This window comes from Bos indicus, chromosome 2, assembly GCF_029378745.1.
Source record: "Bos indicus isolate NIAB-ARS_2022 breed Sahiwal x Tharparkar chromosome 2, NIAB-ARS_B.indTharparkar_mat_pri_1.0, whole genome shotgun sequence".
NCBI classification, from domain to species: domain Eukaryota; kingdom Metazoa; phylum Chordata; class Mammalia; order Artiodactyla; family Bovidae; genus Bos; species Bos indicus.
Window position 1 is genome coordinate 79405627 of NC_091761.1, and position 19252 is coordinate 79424878.

General features: G+C 38.2%; 1 protein-coding gene across 4 annotated transcripts in view; it reads left to right on the forward strand.

Moving 5' to 3' along the window:
- GLS (glutaminase) overlaps positions 1-19252 on the forward strand; it is an 85011-nt gene extending 65759 nt beyond the window's left edge. For all 4 annotated transcript variants that reach the window (XM_019974147.2, XM_070769455.1, XM_070769466.1 and 1 more), the window contains 4 exons: positions 15116-15177; positions 15775-15851; positions 15939-16002; positions 18730-19252. In XM_019974147.2, coding sequence (XP_019829706.2) covers positions 15116-15177; positions 15775-15851; positions 15939-16002; positions 18730-18886 — 360 coding nt within the window. In that variant the 3' untranslated portion in view covers positions 18887-19252. The remainder of the gene's footprint in view (positions 1-15115; positions 15178-15774; positions 15852-15938; positions 16003-18729) is intronic.

The window sequence follows — 19252 nt, forward strand, 5'->3', positions numbered from 1 at the left end:
GTTCAGGGCTTTCATTAATCCTTTTTATGTATAATTGTTCAATGATCTGGAACTTCATTATGCAAAAATGAATGTATCTTTGTTCACATCTGTACTTGTTTTTAGTATAAATATTTTTTTTTGGAAACCAATAGAATGAGAATGATTCAGTGATGAAAAAAATGAAATATTCTATCATCATTTAGAGCCGTTTACAGTTGTCCTTCTATATGTTTAATTTTTACTTTAATGACAATGGTAACTGTAAGCAAAAAAATCACAAAAACATGCCATATATACTAGATCATGAAGAAACAATTTTGTTATTAAAGTGTATTTTAAAAAATAGCTTCTTCCTTTCCCAGTGCACTTACTCTGGCAGATGAGTGGTAAATGAATGCATTTTCCATCTGTTTTCTCCCAGAATTGCTTTTATAATAATGTATTAATGTATAATGTATTTGTACCAATAGTGTGGTACAAACGTGGTCAGACAGTCCATTTTTTTCTGTGAAGTTGCTTTCCCACTTAATGTAGCTGTAAGAAAGTAGCTAAGACTCTCCTGGCCTCTGGGTTTTCTCTTCAATATTGTTAGTCCCTGTTATACTTAGTTACCAAATAGTTTTACATCTCTTCTCCACCAAGAATTTTGTTTTCCTCTTATGTGTGTTTTCTCCTCTTTCCTGCTACTGTATGTAGGTCCCCCATCAGTGTCCAATATTAGATCCCTTTATATAAATTAATACATAACCTTTAAAATTATTTTTTTGTTCTTCCTATTAAGAACTGATTATCTCAGTATTTATTATTTTTTGTTTAAATCGCATAACAGAATTAGTTCAAGGTATTTAGCCAACTTAACTTGGCAGAGTAGCTCAGATTTTATATAAATCAACTTCAGCGTTATCTTATTATTCACTTATGAATTAGTTCTTCATTCAACCAATGTTTATTTATTGCTTATTATGTCCAAGAAACTGCAAAGTGCTTAAGATAGGCAGCAGTTAATGAGACAAGTACAATACAGCTCTTGGTGTTCGCAATCTAGAAGGGGATGCAGATATATTGAATAAAGAATTACTAAAATAATTTAATATAAGTAATTTCTTCATACTGATATATGTAGTTCTAGTTTTTTTAAATGCTGTAAAGAAGGTGAAATGGTATATTCTGTGACACTGTTTTTATATACCCATAACAGACTTTATGAGACAAATACACAATGTAGTTAAAGTATAAGAACATGCACTCCAGTTTTCAGTGAAGCTCACCTCTAGGCAGAAGGGGAATGGATACAGGAGAAACATCAATAGTAAGCTGTATCTTTAATTCATCTTTTAAAAATACTAATCAAATAGAATAGATGAAAGAAAAGTACAGAGTAGAGTGCTAGGAGAGGGTATAACATGAAAACCTCATTTTACCTGGATGATTCAGTATCGTTGTTTTCCATGGAAGGTAATAGTTAAATTTAGAATGAGTTAGAGGAAGGGTTGTTGTTTGGTCGCTAAGTCAAGTCTGACTCTTATGCCACACCATGGACTGTATCCCATCAGACTCCTCAGTCCATGGGATTTCCCAGGCAAGAATCCTGGAATGGGTTGTCGTTTCTTTCTGCAGAGCATCTTCATGACCTAGGGACCAAACCCCCATCTCCTGCATTGGCAAGTGGATTCTTTACTGCTAAGCTATCAGGGAAACCCAAGAGAAAGGGTAGAGTAGGATTAATAGGATAGTCTGGTTTTAGAAAGGCCCCAGGACAGAAAGGAGTTTATTAGCACATTTAAGAAAGTGAAAGTAAGCAAATGTGGTGAGGCAAGGTAAGTGGAGATAGGCCCTAGATGTGTCTTAGAAGATCACATTATGTAAAGGGTTACCCTGCATCCGAATTGTTAAGTGTCCTAATTAAAAAGTGGAGATTCCTAAAGTCCAACACCGACGATTGCTTTTGAAATCTGCATTTTTATTAAGCACCCTAGGTGTTTCTGCTGCAGTTAGTCCTCTGAACACAGTTGGGCAAAAATCTATGTAGGGTTTTATATGCCATTTATATGTAGGGTTTTATATCCATATTGGACTGACTATTCATAGTGCAGTTGGAAACTTGACTCTTTAGAAGAGACATGACATGACACTGCTCTACGGAGAACAAATTAGAGGAAGGCAAGAGTTGAAGTTCTGAGCCCAAAATGAGATGTGGTAGTGGTTTAGAATAGGGCATTAGAAGTGAAAAAGGTAGATAACAGGTTTTAGAGGTGAAATTGACAAGCATGTGTTGGATGCTTGTTAAGTATTTGCTTGTCAAGCAAGTATTTGATGGATAAAAAGATGAGATATCAAATTGACCACCAGGTTTTTAGTAGAAACAATAGGGAGGATGCTCCTGCTTTACTGTGATGGAGAAGTGAACTTTGTGAGTACAGAAAGAAATTCATTTTGGTTTTGACAGTTAAGGATCTGTTTGACTCTAGAAGTCAGGAGGTTGATTAACAGTGGTTTAGACAAATGGGATTATTTTTCTCATATAACAAGTCTGGGGGTAGACAGTCCAGTACTAGTGCCATCAGAAAGGTATGCTCTGCTGCGACCATCCTTATTGTCTGCATGTTAGACCTCATGCCTGCGACCTTATAGTTGCCAGATAGGTGTTTCATTCTTGGTCTCTCTTGTATGGTCAAAGTAGAAGAATAAAGGAAAGAGTGACACCTAAACCATGTGAAAGAAATTTCCCAGAAACCCATATACTCACTGGCCAGACTAGATATAAGGGAATCTAGGGGATGAGTTTTTAATTAAGACTCATTACTATCCCTAACAAATAAGAGATTCTATTAGTGCATACTGATAGGGTAGGAAATGGATAACGGGTAGGCAGTTAGCAGTGTGTGAAAGGTAACATCTTTTTGGCATGTCTGTATTTATGAGATGTCCAAGTAATGATATTGAGTAAGTATCAGATACAGGTCTGGAATTTAGAAGAGTGGTCTAAGCTAGAGATAGAATTTCATGAGGGATCAGTCTGAAAGATTCAAAGCTGTGGGGAGGTATGTGAGATTGCTCCAGGGGACAGTGAAATGAGAACGAACCGTAAGAAACTCCCATTTTAAAAGTAGGATAGAGTAGTTCAGTTCATTTCACTCACTCAGTTCTGTCCGACTCTTTGTGACCCCATGGACTGCAGCATGCCAGGCTTCCCTGTCCATCACCAGCTCCCGAAGCCTACTCAAACTCATGTCCATCACATTGGTGATGCCATCCAACCATCTCATCTGTCGTCCCCTTCTCCGCCGCCTTCAGTCTTTGTCCAGCATCAGGGTCTTCTCCAATGAGTCAGTTCTTTGCATCAAGTGGCCAAAGTATTGGAGTTTCAGCATCACTCCTTCCAATGAACATTCAGCACTGATTTCCTTTAGGATTGACTGGCTTGATCTCCTTGTAGTCCAAGGGACTTTCAAGAGTCTTCTCCAACACCACAGTTAAAAAGCATGAATTCTTCGGTGTTCAGCTTTCTTTATAGTCCAACTCTCACATCCATATATGACTACTGGAAAAACCATAGCCTTGAATAGACGGACCTTTGTTGACAAAGTAATGTCTCTGCTTTTTAATATGCTGTCTAGGTTGGTCATAACTTTCCTTCCAAGGAGTAAGCATCTTTTAATTTCATGGCTGCAGTCACCATCTGCAGTGATTTTGGAGCCCCCCAAAATAGCCATTGTCTCCCCATCTATTTGCCAGGAAGTGATGGGACCAGATGCCATGATCTTAGTTTTCTGAATGTTGAGCTTTAAGCCAACTTTTTCACTCTCCTCTTTCACTTTTATCAAGAGGCTCTTTAGTTCTTCACTTTCTACCATAAGGGTGGTGTCATCTGCATATCTGAGGTTATTGATATTTCTCCCAGCAATCTTGATTCCAGCTTGTGCTTCGTCCAGCCCAGCATTTCTCATGATGCACTCTGCATATAAGTTAAATAAGCAGGGTGACAATATACAGCTTTGACGTACTCTTTTCGTGACTTGGAACCAGTCTTTTTTTCCATGTCCAATTCTAACTGTTGTTTCCTGACCTGCATACAGATTTCTCAGGAGACAGGTCAGGTGATCTGGTATTCCCATCTCTGTAAGAATTTTCCACATTTTGTTGTGATCCACACAGTCAAAGGCTTTGGCATAGTCAATAAAGCAAAACAGATGTTTTTCTGGAACTCTCTCGCTTTTTTGATGATCAAGCAGATGTTGGCAGTTTGATCCCTGGTTCCTCTGGCTTTTCTAAATCTAGCTTGAAAGTCTGGAAGTTCATAGTTCATGTACTGTTGAAGCCTGGCTTGGAGAATTTGGGGCATTACTTTGCTAGCGTGTGAGGTGAATGCAATTGTGTGGTAGTTTGAACATTCTTTGTCATTTTGAGATTGGAATGAAAACTGACCTTTCCCAATCTTGTGGCCACTGCTGAGTTTTCCAAATTTGATGGCATATTGAGTGCAGCACTTTCATAGCATCATCTTTTAGGATTTGAAATAGCTGAAAAGTGGCCAGAAAAGAGAAAATCCAGCATAGTATAGTATCAGAAGTCAAAGGAGGGGAGTATTTCAATAAGTTCTTAACCATCATCTCTATCAAAGCCAAAAGAGTGTTAAGATAAGCGGTGTCCATTTACATCACTTCCTTTCTAATTTTCATTCTTTTGGTGTTAAAATGTCTTTTTATTTAGTAAATGATAATAGTAGATGGTTGGATTGTTTTATTGTTTGCACTCAGGGACAATAAACTGTTGGTAGCCCATACTGGTGACTTCCTTTTCACCTTTTAAGAATATTTTATTGGCTTTGAGATTTAAAAGTCAGAGAACTATTTGGAGTAGAGCATGTTTGGCAACTGATAGAAAAGATCCAGTAAAGAAGGAAAGTTTGAAGTAGATACAGGAGAGTGGAAAAGGACAATAAAGTGAGATCCCTGGAAAGAGATGGAGCTGTCAGTGCAGGTGGTAGATTAGGCTTGTGGAAGGAGGAGCATCTTCTCCAAAAAAGCAGGTCATTGAGCGGCAAGTAGGTAGGTTTATAGTCATGGTTGGAGGAGGTCGAGAGATTTTCTGTCTGTTGGTTTCCATCTTCAGGCATATGAAAGAAGGCTTTCTGCTAAGAGTGAGTTGTGGGCTTGGCGTGAGGCCATGAGATTTCAGAGCATGAAGAAGATAGGAAATGTTTGTTCTTGGAGAGTGGGAGTGAGAGCTGAGGGAACCATGGTGACGTCAGAATACTATTGAGGTTGGTAGCTGTGGATTTATAGTGATGACAATCTGTTCCATTCGGCCTCCCACCACACCCTGCATCCTATGGCTGCATCCCAAATTTGGGTTTGCAGAAGATCAGGCAGGATTTTTAGAGCAATTACCAGAAACATTTTAACAACAGGGTTTGAAATCTACTTTAAACCCCGCCTACATAGAAGGCAAGCTTTTAGGGTCTTTTAGACCTAAAAGGTCTTTTTTTTTTTTTTTTTAATTTGGTTCATTTACAGAATTTTCAACTAATATAGATTACACTAACAAGTGAATTCTGGGTATAATTTTGTCATGTCCATCCTCTTTGCTTCACAGAATAAAGTATTACTAATAAGAATTATAAATGTTTTAATATAGTTAAGTGTAAGCAGTCTTATGATAAGGTCTAATTATGTGTATATCTAATGTTACTTACTTTTGAGGATCTTAAAAAAAAATCCTATTCTCCAGGAACTACTTACATTGTATGCTGGAGGAACATTGTCTCATAACTTGAATAGTAGTCAAAACATCTGTGAAAGCATTTTGAAAAATTCAAAGCACTAGAGAAACAGATATTGTTAATGTACCTGTTCTCTGTTGTCTATAAACACACATGTTGGACTTTTCACAATAAAAGTGTGAAATGAACATTAAAGAATATAGAGAATTAAATATGACTCTCTGGAGACTGATGAAAATGACAGATTTTTTTTTTTCTCTAATAGCAATCAGTAAATGTATTGTGGTTGGAATAACTGTAGAATAGTCATGTATGTGTACATTGGTTGTGGTGGTAGTAGTCAAGGCATGCAAAGGAATGACAGGTCCTTTAATTCTAAATTGAAATAATTCTGTCTATTGCTGCCAAAACTTTGTTTCAATTCTCATCAGAAAGAGAACACTATCTGGGAACTTGTTTGTATTTCCTTATTTTTAATTTATACCAATGTAGTATCTTACAATTCCATTGGCCCTGATCCTGATTTTTTAAAAAGTAATATATACAAACATTTGGTGAACAGTTTATTTCCCTTTTATTCTTATTCTCTGTTTCTGGTTTCTTTGATTCTTTGGGGTTTTACATACTTGTCTTTTTAGTTAATAATAATAGTAAATAAGCATGACACTTGATCATGCCACAAGTGTGGCACCTTGTTCTCTATCTGAACACTAACAAATGCTAACTAATCTTTGTGGGGTGTTATAAATATTCATTTGTATAAGGGAGGAAGAGACACAGGAAGATCGTGAATATAAATGAAATTTCGATAGTTTTCAGTGCAGTGCAAATATTCTTAGGTCTGCCACATGGAAAATGTACTTTGTTCTTCAAAGGCATAGCTGTCTTTGCCCTGCTTATTTCTGTTTTTCTCATATTTGCTGCTTGCTTCTTAATTAGAGTGTTCTTTGTCAGCCCACACAAAGATATGTTGTGAGTTACTTTTATACTTGGATATAAAAGGAGGGTTGCTTGTGAGCCCAACGATATCATTTTAGACCATTCATTGGCATTTACCAGAATAATATGAGCCACTGAGATAAGAAGTTTTTTGCTGCCAGTGCTGTCTGTAGCAGTCATACTTGCTCTATTCACATTAACCCAAAACTCATATTTCATTTTTAGAGACTTGAAGAATGAGGATACCTTGTTGTTTTTTTCTTTTTTGGCATTGATATACTGAATTGAATGATTTGTCTTGTTCCCTTATTTTGTCTTCAGTTGAAAAAAAAAAAAAAAAAAGTACCTCAACAGAAAATTAGTATCTCTGATTTCTCTATAAATTGCTCCTTAGTTGCTATTTTCTGATTTTCTATCACAACATATTTTAGTCTTGGTTCCATATTGGTGAGGAAATCTCATCTCAGGTGTTGTCAGGAAATCTCTTGGCCCAGTGAATACTGAGTAGAGGTTGAAAGAACACTGACCCTGGCGTCAGGCAGTCTGGGCCTGAGCCCTCATTCTGCCACTTGCCAACACTATTCCCTTGCTCAAGTTCCTTTGAATAATACTAGGACAATAACACTTTAAAGCACTTATTTCAGTCGAAGGAGAGTAGGTGCTATGTATTAGCTATTTTGCTATAAATAACATAATCCTAATTATTTTGTCTTCATGGGTCATTAGATTTCTTTGATATAATTGTGACTTCTTAGTTTAAGGGTAAGTAAAATTACTTCAAATTATTCTCCTCATTGAGAAATTTTGAAAATAATATGTTAAGAGAGTTTATCACTTGACTGATCAAGAGCAAAAATGCAGTGTTTGGAGCTGCCATTTTGAGGTTATATTTTGTAAGTGAAATTTCTATAATCTTTTTTTTTTTTAGAGTAAAATTTGTAGTTTATTCTTCTCTACTAAAATTATGGTATGAGAATCTCCTGCATTTGTGTAGAAATTTGGAAATATGGTCAGGAAATTACAGAGCTGTTACATGAAGGATTTTCTCTGATCCTCTGATCCTGTCAGTTGGATTAGTTCTGTCTCTGTATATAGTAACAGTTGTCTCTTGGTGTCCTCAGAGATTGTTTCCAGGATTCCTCCTTGTCCCACTGCAGATAGTCAGCCCTCTGTATCCACATATGTGGAACCCATGGATATGGAAGGCCAACTATATATTAATAAATGTGTCTGAATAAGTCATTGGAAAGCTTAGGAACATATGGCCTCATACTCAGCCTATAATTTTATTTTACACGTGCATATGAATGTTAAATAAACTCAGCAGTAAGGGAAAGAGAATATCTTTGATCACATACATGTTGTAATGGTTTATATTTCTACCCTCGTCAGCAAGTGATTAATTTACATTTGCTGGAAACTTAAAGTTTTTCCTCAGCTACACTATATAGCAGGCTTGTATTTTTTAACCTGACCTTAAAAATATTTATGAAAGAAGGCTGAAAATTTATTTTCATTTAGAGGCTATAAAAGGCCAAGTTGGAAGTAAACTTTTAAAACAAAATTGGAGGTGGAGTGATGATGGTTTATTTAACAGATGGAGAAGAGTATCTGTTCCACAGCAACAGATACTGTAGTGAGCTAGAAACAAGAGAGCAGCTTACATCAAACCAAACGTGGTAGCAACAGAAGGATGGATTTTCAGTTACCTGCTTTTTCCATTAAAGCCTTTCCAGAAGGGTGAATTTGTTCTCTGTATGAAGACAGAGTTAAAAAAAAAAAAAAAGGCTAAACCACAGTTTTTGTGGTTGGTAATAGAATTGGAAATAAAATACTTGGAGTAAAGTGTCATGCTAGTGATATCAGTCTTCCCTCCCTCCCTCATCATCTCCTTTCCCGTCTCTGCTCCTACTCTTCCATGTTTCCTCCCTTCTTTCCAGTATTTAGCAAAGAATCTTTTGGGGTTAAAACTGGATTGCTGATTAGTCTCTTAGTTGACTTGTATCCTTTGGATAACAGTCTGTGTGTAAGGATTCACATTATCATGGTCTACTTGTACACAGTTAGGAATGTATCCCAGCTACATTACTAATTCATGTGCTATATGGCCTTGAGCCAAGGCCTTTAACCTCAGTGGTAGTAATAAATACCAGTTTATCTATAATAATATTTTACAAACAATATTTTACAAATGTAAAAATACATTTACAAATATTTTACAAATCTACAAATAATATTTTACAAATATAGTACAGCCCATCAGAGATGTTTGAAAACAATTATAATTTTTTTAATATTTACTTTTTCAAAGTCATGCACTATATAAATACAAAGTAATATGCTTAGGTAATTCTCATAATTGCTACTTGACCAGAATCAGGGTATTTGGAAGACACAAAAGTCAGACAATTCAGCTTTTAAATAGGCTCAAAATAAATAGAATGATAGGACTGAAGAGAGGAATGTCATGTTTTAGGCTTGTAAAATTGATAGAATCTATAACTGCTTCTAGGTTTTTTGGGGAAATGTATGATTTTGATATGCCAAGCATGCCTGTGTTAAATGAACTCATGTGAACTGTAACATTTTTGTTCCACTCTTGTCATAACTTTGTACAAATAAACTAAGAAGGTTGTCTGATTCTGGCAGGTTCTGAGAAAAGATATTTGATAAGGAAAATGTAGTAGTGCTGGAAAGTCTGCAATATGAAAGGAGAACTTAGCATTTAATTTCTAAATTTTTAGTGGCTGCCTGCCCAAGTGAAGTTTCTTTTTACTAGGGGGAGGCATACATGAAACAGTCCTTGATTTATATGGACCACTGTTCTGCTATATAAGCTGTGTTTCTTTGTACTGAAGAATGATTCGTCGAAGAACAGGTTCCATGCCTCTGGCAGTTAACTGTTATTTAATTCACTGTTTTCTGAACCCTGGCCTTCTTGACAGGTATTTTAAAATTTACATAACTCAGGTATCCATTGTGAAATTAGAATGAGGCTTGATCAATGGTTAGTACACCTGCATCCTTCACAGCAGTTGGCTTAGAGTTGGATGAGTCATCTTATAGGATGTCCTCCTCCTCTAGTTTGGTTTGTCATAGTAGCCTTTCTAGAGTATGTCCGTTTGAGGAGAATTCATGGAATGCTTTTAACAGACCACGAAGCATGTCCCTAAGGGAAATAATACTCCATCTGCTGTCTCAATACAGTAAAGCTGTTGCATTTTCTTTCTTGGCATTCTACTCATACCTCATTTATGCAAACCTTAAAAATATAGGTGGTTATTTGCTAAAGAAGTGTTTGTACTTCCAGTTTTAATTGGTGTCCATTGTGCCTCCTAGTGTTTTTCTCTCGGCGTGAATGACACTTGTTTTATATTTCCCTCTGAGCTGAAACACGCTTGTGAATAAAGTCTTAGTAGCATACCCTCAAGAAATTGATTATACTCTAAAATCAGCCTTTCTTGGGCCTTATTAATAAGGAATTTTCAGGAATTCCCTGGTGGTCCAGTGGTTAGGACTCTGCATTTCCACTGCAGAGGACAAGGGTTCAATCCCTGGTCAGAAAACTAAGATCCTGCAAGCCATACAGCACAGCCAGATTTAAAAACAAAATAAATTTTCTTTTAGCACTTTGGAAATATTAAATAAGTGAATAAGTGGTACCTATTACATAAATAAAATATCTTCAGACTTGCTTGGTCTAAATTCAGAATTTTAAAAGGATGTGGTTCATACAGACAGCCACTGAAATACATCAAGGGTTTATTGCTTAGGATAATAAATGTTAAAGAATAAGAACAGTGGGTAGTTAGCATATCACTGGTATGCTCATTGGAATTCTGGATTACTCTTGAGTAGTGGGGGAGATGAGAAACACATACACTAAATGTGATAGTGCCATGGTGAGGCAGATATAATGGAAAGAGATGACTTCTGATTTAAGAAATTGGCATTACAATTAATTACAATTAAGAAATTGGTCTTACAGAGAAGGCGTTAAGAATAACACCACAGTGAGAAATGGGTGGAGAAAAGATGCTTTCAGGAAATTAGTATGTATAGCAATACTGTAGTTTAGTAGGAGCAGAGGTATCTAACTGATTACAATTACTCCTTGGCACATGCTGTCACAAAGCCCTGTGTGGGTAACCAGCAACAAGCTACATGGGTAGTAGATGCTAGATGGGATGCTTGGGGTTGGGGCTTTCAAGCTTGCCCTTGAAGAAAGGGAAGGATTTTATTAGAAATCTCTATGTTCCAATGAAAGGGGCACAGGCATAAGATAGAAACAAAGATAGTAAAACAGACCAGTTTTACTCTGTTGAGTTTGAAAGAGACAGCCAGCTACACTGAAGAATCTTAAATGCAAAGCTAATGAATTTAAATTATCAGGAATGATTTGGGAACTTCTTTTAATACTCCCTTGCTGAGAAACATTTAGTGATCACAGCAAAGTTTTGAGAAGATGATTAGACATGTGTGTGAAAGTTTTGGAGGGCGAAAGGACTAGAAGCAGAGGCACTGATATTTAAGAAGTAGAAGTCAAGGAGGTAGAAGAATCAATAATGATTACAATTAAATCAAAATGGGGGTAGCAATTTGAGTATTTGCCTTGGGAGAGAATATTAATTTAGTTGGTCAACACTTTTTTAATTGAAATACAATTGATATATAGCATTGGGTAAGTTTAACTCGCACAGTGTGTTGAGTCAAATGAGTACTTACATGTAATAGGCACTGGGCTACAACGAGGAAGGGAAAATACAGGGTCTCTGCCCAGGTGGACCTTTTGTTTAGTGAGGGAGACAAGAAACCTCTATGTGTGTGAGAGAGAGAATAAGTCTTCTGAAGAGAGAAGTAAGGTAAGGGATAGGCAGTGTTTTAGGGTGGGTGAGATAACATTTGAGTAGAGACCTGAGTGAAGTGAGGAGTGGAGCCTTCTCACCACCTGGGGAAAGAGTGTCCCCGGCAGCACCACTGCACATGTAGGCCTGAGCACCCCTAGGACCAGCAAGACCACCACCTGGCTGGAGACAGCTGCAAGGGGCAGCAATGTAGGGAAGAAGATGCACAGTGTATCCAGGGAGTAGGGCATGTAGTGTCCTGAAAGCCATGCCAGAGAGTTTGGATTTTATTCTCAGTTTGATGGAAAGTCACTGGGAGTGCCGTTTTGCTATTGCTATTGCTAAGTCACTTCAGTCGTGTCCAACTCTGTGCGACCCCATAGATGGCAGCCCACCAGGTTTCCCCATCCCTGGGATTCTCCAGGCATGAACACTGGAGTGGGTTGCCATTTCCTTCTCCAGTGCATGAAAGTGAAAAGTGAAGTCGCTCAGTCGTGTCCGACCCTCAGCGACCTCACGGACTGCAGCCTTCCAGGCTCCTCAATCCATGGGATTTTCCAGGCAAGAGTACTGGAGTGGGGTGCCATTGCCTTCTCCGGGAAGTGCCATGCGTGATTTCAAAAGATCCCTGTGGCAGCCAAGTTGAACACGTGGAAACAGTTAGGAGGTAGTCCTCCAGGTGAGAGAAGGTGGTGACTCAGAGCCTAAGGTGATAGTAATGGAGGTGGTGGAAGTCCAGATATAGTTTGGAGGTGGAGCAAAATTATTTGAGCTAGGTGTGGGTTATGTGAAGTAGAATCTAGGAATACCCACAGAGTTTATGTGGTTGGTTTGTGGAAGTTAGAGAAAGCTAGTTCTGCCTCTTGTGCAGACCCTCAGCATGTTTGTTTAAGGAGGGCTCCCTTCCTCCCATAGACATACCTGGGTGCTGGGTCCCACAGCTGGGGGAGAAGAGCACAGGCTGAGTACCCCTGCTTGGCCAGGCATACTTGTGGGGGGCTCAGTGCATGCTATCCAGTGCAGCAGCCCTGAATCATAACTATCTTTGGCCTGAGCAACTGGGTGAACTGTAGTGTCATCTGAGGGACTTGGGAAGAGAAGCTGACTTGAGGTGAGGGAAGGTGGTGGAAATCAAGTTCCATCTTGAGCTGAAGTCTGAGATGCATATTAAACATCCTAGAGGCAATGTCAAGTAGACAGATGGATATGGACTTGTGGAGGCCAGGTAAGGAGTCATCAGGGATGCAGAGAGGTTTGCTGTTTTTGAGTTTGAAGTGACAGCATGACAAGCAAGTGGAGCTCTAGAATTCAGGTTTGAGAACAAAGATTTAGATTACTTCCCAGATGCAGACTGGGAAGTCATTCTGCCCAGAGGGATATATGAAACACATTTGAGGGAAATTACAGTGAAAAGCAAGAAGGTGGAGACCACTTTTGGAGTGAAAAGTGGGGAAATGACTGCAGAGTGGCCAACGTGGGGAAGAACCTGGTAATCAGCCTGATGGAAGACAAGAAGTGAGGGCGGGGCGTGTTGGAGAGATCAGAAAGAATCCAGGCTGAGGGAGGCTGCTAAAGTTTGAGAGTACTACTGAGAGGGAATAGTAGGTGTGAAGGTAATTTGCAGGGAATTAAAAATATACTTTCAGAAAATATGCACTGAAAGGAGGTAACAGTGGGGTTGTGTATTGGTTTTTCAAAATAGGATGGTCGTGTCTGATTAAGGCAAAGATAAGGGAACCAGTGGAGGGACAGAAGAGAGCATAGATACTCTAAGCCAGTATTTTGCACAACAGAGGAAGGAGAGGTGAAAATTTATCATCTTTAATAAAGTTGTGGTTAGGGTCATCTGTTATGGGGTCACCGTTGGAATTAAAGATCTGAAGAAAGTATGAAAGAACCAATAAGGGGGAAAAATGGTCAAGCAGCGATGAAAGACTGGTTAGAAATGATGGAGAATCATTTGTAATAGTCCCATCATGTTTTTCTGTGGGCCCAAGAGCACGAGGGAATTGAGAATTACAAATTGTCCAATTAAGACAGAAGGGCACCTGGAACAGTGGTTCATAACCTGTAGGAGTGCATATCAGAATGACCTGGAAACTTTTTTCAAATTATATCAAATTGAGGTGTGGGAATAGGATGATTGCAATAGGAAGAGACAAGCTTACATATACTTTTAAAACCTTCTGGGTGATTATCTTAAACTATCCTCTCTCCACCCTACCTCACACACACACATTTGAAAACTGTTCTGGACTTGATGTTAGTAGGCTGACATAGTGCAAGCTGGGTAAGAGTAGTAAAGAGTAGCTGGAAGGGAAGCAAATAGACTGAAAGAGTTAAGAGTAAGGTTTTCTGGAGTGATCTTAGTAACTACTAGTAAAATTTATAGGTGGGGTGTATGCTCAGCTGGTTAAGTTCCTGTTGCAGAACTTTACAGAGCTTTTCATATGCACATGAATCTCTAAGAAGGAATTTAGTATTTTAAGAAAATAGCTAACCATGGAACCCTTTTTTCATGGTACCTTTGGACTAGTTTCTACTAGAAAACATTTTGAAAATGCTGAATTAGAGAAGTCCTGCAATAATTCGTTCCAGTTTAAGAGTTCACAGGTTGTGGGAAAGGGAAGCTGTAGTGGAAAGGTGGCCTGTCCAGGTTAAAATCTAGAAAACACAGCTCCCAGGGTATGGGATCGCTGGGTTACTTACCATTCCAACAGGTCAACTGTTTTCTACCATTGAGTCCAGTGTCAGTTGGATCATCTGTATGAATGTTGAAGTTGTAAGTTTAAGACAAAAGTGGGAATTTATGAACTATTTACAAACAGTGTACATTCAGTAGTTAGGTTTCTCAAAAACAGTGTTGGATAAAGTCTTTATGAAAGAGACCAAAATCCAATGGCCTTTTAGGGTAACTAGCCTTTCCCTTAATTAACGACAAGAAAGTGGATAATATTAAAAGATACACTTTGATGTCTACGAGCACTCCATGTCAGTGACTTAGTATTTTGGGAATTTATCCACCTTTGGGCTGAGACAGAGTCACAGGCTTTGGGAATGTCACCCTGCCCCCATTTGTACTCCCTGGGCGTTGAACGGAATACTGCTTTTCCAGGGAAGTCCTGTTCTTACAGTTTGAGATGATTAATACCAAATGTTGTCTCTGAAGATTTCCAAAGAAACCAGTGATTGGTGAGGACAGGGATTGTTGGCAGGAATTAGACATACATATAGCATGACTGAGTTTTTAACAGTGATGTGATAGGAATTTTATGAGTATACAAGTCAGCTCCCAGCACTGAGACATACTAAATGAAAAAGGTTCCAGTTTTCAGTTGTCCCAACTGTGTGTTTTCCAGGTCACAAGTTTCCATTCTTTTGTGCCAATGATAGCATTCCATTCTTTCCCTCATGTATCTTTAATGTTGGATTTCCCCTCATAATCCTCTATGAAAGAAGAAAAATAACACACATGGCTTCTTTTTGCTTACAGCAGTATCCTTGTGATAAATTTGTGTGTGTGACCCCACTGAAGTGTTCAAAGCACATGGAAATCACTTACTGGTGACAGGTGTGCATTCTACGTATTGATTTTCCTCTGGATGCCTGAACTCTTTTTTTTTCACAGGTAAAGTCAGTGATAAACCTTTTGTTTGCTGCATATACTGGAGATGTGTCTGCACTTCGAAGGTATGTCAACAGGGTAGCATATGGTGTACAGATGTTTATGAAATTGATTCTGGGGAGAGGGCCATTTTAAAGCTAAAGTTTCACTTACATTTCCCTCTAATAAAAATAATCCAAAGTTATATTAAGTTTCCCCTTCCAGTGCCTTAGTCTTGCTGTAGTCTTTCTTTTTCTACTTCCTAGAAAAGCCCAGTCCTCTGTTTTCCCAAGTGGTAACTGTTCAACAAATCTGGCCAATTGATATTAGTGTTTTACTGGAATTGGACAATGCCTTCTCAATCCCCATCTATCCACACTCTCCATCTTTGGAAGTGAGGGAGGTGGGCAAATAGGAACACTTGATCTGCAGATCCCCATTCTGGAAAGGTCACAGAGGACTGTAAACTTGAGATGGTGAATGTTTCTTCTTACTCAAAAAGAGCAAAAGCTAAAGAAGAGCAGGGAAGTGGCATTTACCTAAGGCATCATGTTCTAGTTGAACAGGGTGTCCATTAGTGAGCCTAGTGAAGGATGACACCTTTCTCACAGGACCTTCAGTTGAACTGATGGAGGAAATGTTAGAGGCGAATTAATATAACAGCTATGCTTACAAATTTTCAGGTTTGCTTTGTCAGCCATGGACATGGAACAGCGAGACTACGATTCTAGAACGGCACTCCACGTAGCTGCTGCAGAGGGTAATATATGAACCACTCATTTTTTTTTTTTTTTCAAACTTAATTTCTACTTAACACTAAAACCTGCTTGTTTTACTTTGGCTGTAGGTCATGTTGAAGTTGTTAAATTTCTGCTGGAAGCCTGCAAAGTAAATCCTTTCCCCAAGGACAGGTGAGCCCTCGTGTTACTTTCTAACATTGGCAGGCCAGGCTTTTTATCATACAGGGCTATAAAAGTTAAATGATGGGTGTATTTAAATCCACATTGTGTATGTTGGAGATGAACTTGCTTTGAAGCCTTATAAAGGCAACAAACAAAACCTTGTTTCTATTCAGTAGATCATTCTTTCTCCTAGATCCTCTTGTTTACCTAAGGGAGTTCTCTCAGAATTATATTGGTTAGTCTGTCAGTGAGTATATTGTGTGAGAAAACAAGTTTTGGTGTTTGTTAAGATAAAATAGGAGTTTTGTCCTCGTGGGGCTTTTGACTACCCCAGGCAGACAAGATAAACATTGCAGGGGTATATTAAAATGTGTAAGGAGATTACTGTTCCAGAACTCTATTGGAGTTTGTTGAAATTCCTGGATTTGCTTGTAGTCAGTTTTAGAAAGCTTCACGGAAGTTGAATTTTAACCAGTGCTTTGGGGAAGAGATGAGATTTGAGGGCACAGAAGGAAGAGAGGGGCAGTCTATCTAGAGTGGAGGGATCAGCCTGGGATATGTTCTGCTCCTCTCCTCTTCTTCCTGGTCCACATGGCAACTTGACATTCATCCTGCAGTAAATCCTGTTCACAAGGTGGATGGTCAGGAGAGGGTTAAGAATGCAGCTTAGGTATACACACGCTTGAAGTAAATCCTGCACTAATACACTGGCATGTTATATAACTGGAGTTACATAACTGGGTGAGTCAGTGAGTAAGGAGAATAAAGGCTTAGAAGAATGGAAAAAAAATATTTGGTGGGAGAGGTTTGATACATGTGATTAGGAGTTTGGATTAGATCTTTGAGGACTATATAAAGTAACTTTGTGGAGCAAGTTGATTATTTTCTAGCTATTAGATCTTTCTGTTTCAGTAAGGTTTTACTATTTTTCAAATCAGTGGTTTGGGTTTTATTAGTTCAGCTTGCAGGAAATGCAGGCAAGTTATGACATCAGTGTCTGAGAACTGTTAGCAACTTGGTAATGCTCTGATTACCCAAAATCATGATCTTTATTGGTAGTATTCTAAAACCTCATGTTCGGGAGACAGTTCCTCATTTATCCCCAAATGTAATGTCCACACCAGCTCTTTCTTCAGAGCAAGGAACTGAAGAGGGTGTTTTCTCCTTGCCCCCTGTATTTATAATCCCAAGTAAAACACCGTTTAACACAGGCTGGAAATATTTACTATGCTTTGCATATTTAAGAATCAAAATGTTGGTTTTTGCCCTAAATCAACCTCTAAGAATGTGAAAGCAGAAGCATCCATCTGAGAGGCAAAAGTTAGCTCAGTAATGAACGTGGTAACTGGTTATTCAACGTTTTGAGAATGTAAGCTAGATGAACACATCTTTGTTTCTCTATTTCATAGAATCAGTATCACCTCAAATTGGTAAAACAGGCTTGAGCAAATTTAGTGTATAGAATTGATATTTTGCATTATTTCATGGAAAACAAGAGTCAGTTAAAAAAAGAGAGAGAGATAATAGTTTTCCCAGAAAGACAGGTAATTATATGCTGTAAATGATTGAAAAGTTACCCCATCACCCTGTTTGAGGTCACTGACTCCCTAACTTAATGAGGGCTAACGTAGAAGTAAAAGGCAACTTAATTCAGCAGTTTTTTTGAGAAGCACGTTTGTGTTAAATGTTACTTACATATAAAAGGTTACTTACCTGATTTTAAAAATGAAGAACAGGCTCCCAAACTATTCAAAAATATTTTTAAATGAGATTACTTAAAAAACTTTTAGTTCCACATTGGGACCCCACTGAGAAGGTAAAAGGTTAAGAACAAAGAAAGAAGGAAAAGCAGAAGCTTGTGAGAAAAAATCGAATCAGAGAGCCTACCAGCCATGGAGAAGTTAAGTGACATAATAGTAGGGAGAGGATGGAAGAGAAACTTAATAGTTTGTGAGGAACTAGGGAGGTAATTATCATGCTCTGTCATTTACTTGGGTTGTCACAGTTATACAGTGTTGACTCCTCTTCCAAAAGGCTAATTAGCTGATGAACCACTGCTGGCAGCTCTTCGTTTCTCATCTTCAGTAGTCTTCATCTATAGGACTCGAAAGAGCACAGCCCAGAGAAGCACACTTCCTGTGGAAAGAGTAGCTCTTCTGGTTGTAGAGTGGGTCCAATTGAGTCCCTAAAGTCCCATCCTTACCACAGATGATGAAATGTCAGTTCCTCTGAGGCCAGTCTTGTTCCTCCAATGTATATTTGAGCTCTAATAAGACCATGGTTATTTCCAGACTTTGTGGAGATTCACTGTGATTTTACATTGACAGGAACACAAATTTTCTGTCAAAGGCTAGGGTGATGGATGTTACACAGCTGAGTTTTCTTTGAACATTGTATTTAAAGAGTGATCCCTTAGGCTTTTCATGAAGGTAAAATTCAGGAATAGTAGAGGAATCTCTCTTACCTGTCAACACTAGAATTTCCCCTCCATAAACACTTAGTATGAACAAGACCATTTTGCAGAAGATGGTTTTTCTCTTCCTCCCCATATCCCAACTTGCTTGGAGATCACTTTTTGGATTATAAATCTCTTTCTGCATTTTTTTCAATATTACTTGTAATACTGTGTAAATAGCTAAATTTGAATGGCCCTTTAACCTGCATTTAAAATCTAAGATTATCATCTTTGTACAGAAATTCCCTAATGACCCTGTCTGTGCCATGCTACTTGTTTAGGTGGAATAACACTCCCATGGACGAAGCGCTGCACTTTGGGCACCACGACGTATTTAAAATCCTGCAGGAATACCAAGTCCAGTACACGCCTCAAGGAGATTCCGACAACGGAAAGGAGAATCAAACGGTCCATAAGAATCTCGATGGACTGTTATAATAGTCTTAAGCCCAAGATTTAAATCACTTACCTATGTAATTGTGGAAAATGATTATGAAGAACGTGTGTATTCCTATCTGGTAGTGATGTATATTTTACATTGGTCATTTCAGTGTTACTGGAGTTTCTTCATTGTGCACACAGGACAAATCTGATCTCTTTGGGAAAAAATAGAAATAAAACAATCTCCCTCCATAATGTGAGCAATATTTACCTCGTGCATTGTATAATTTGATGTAAAAGATACATTTATCAATGCTAGCTTTACTATGTGGTCTTCATGATTTTTGTGTATTTTGTGAATTTTACAGTTTATGGTGATGATCTGCTGATATGCATTTATAAATTAAACTCTATTGTACAGTC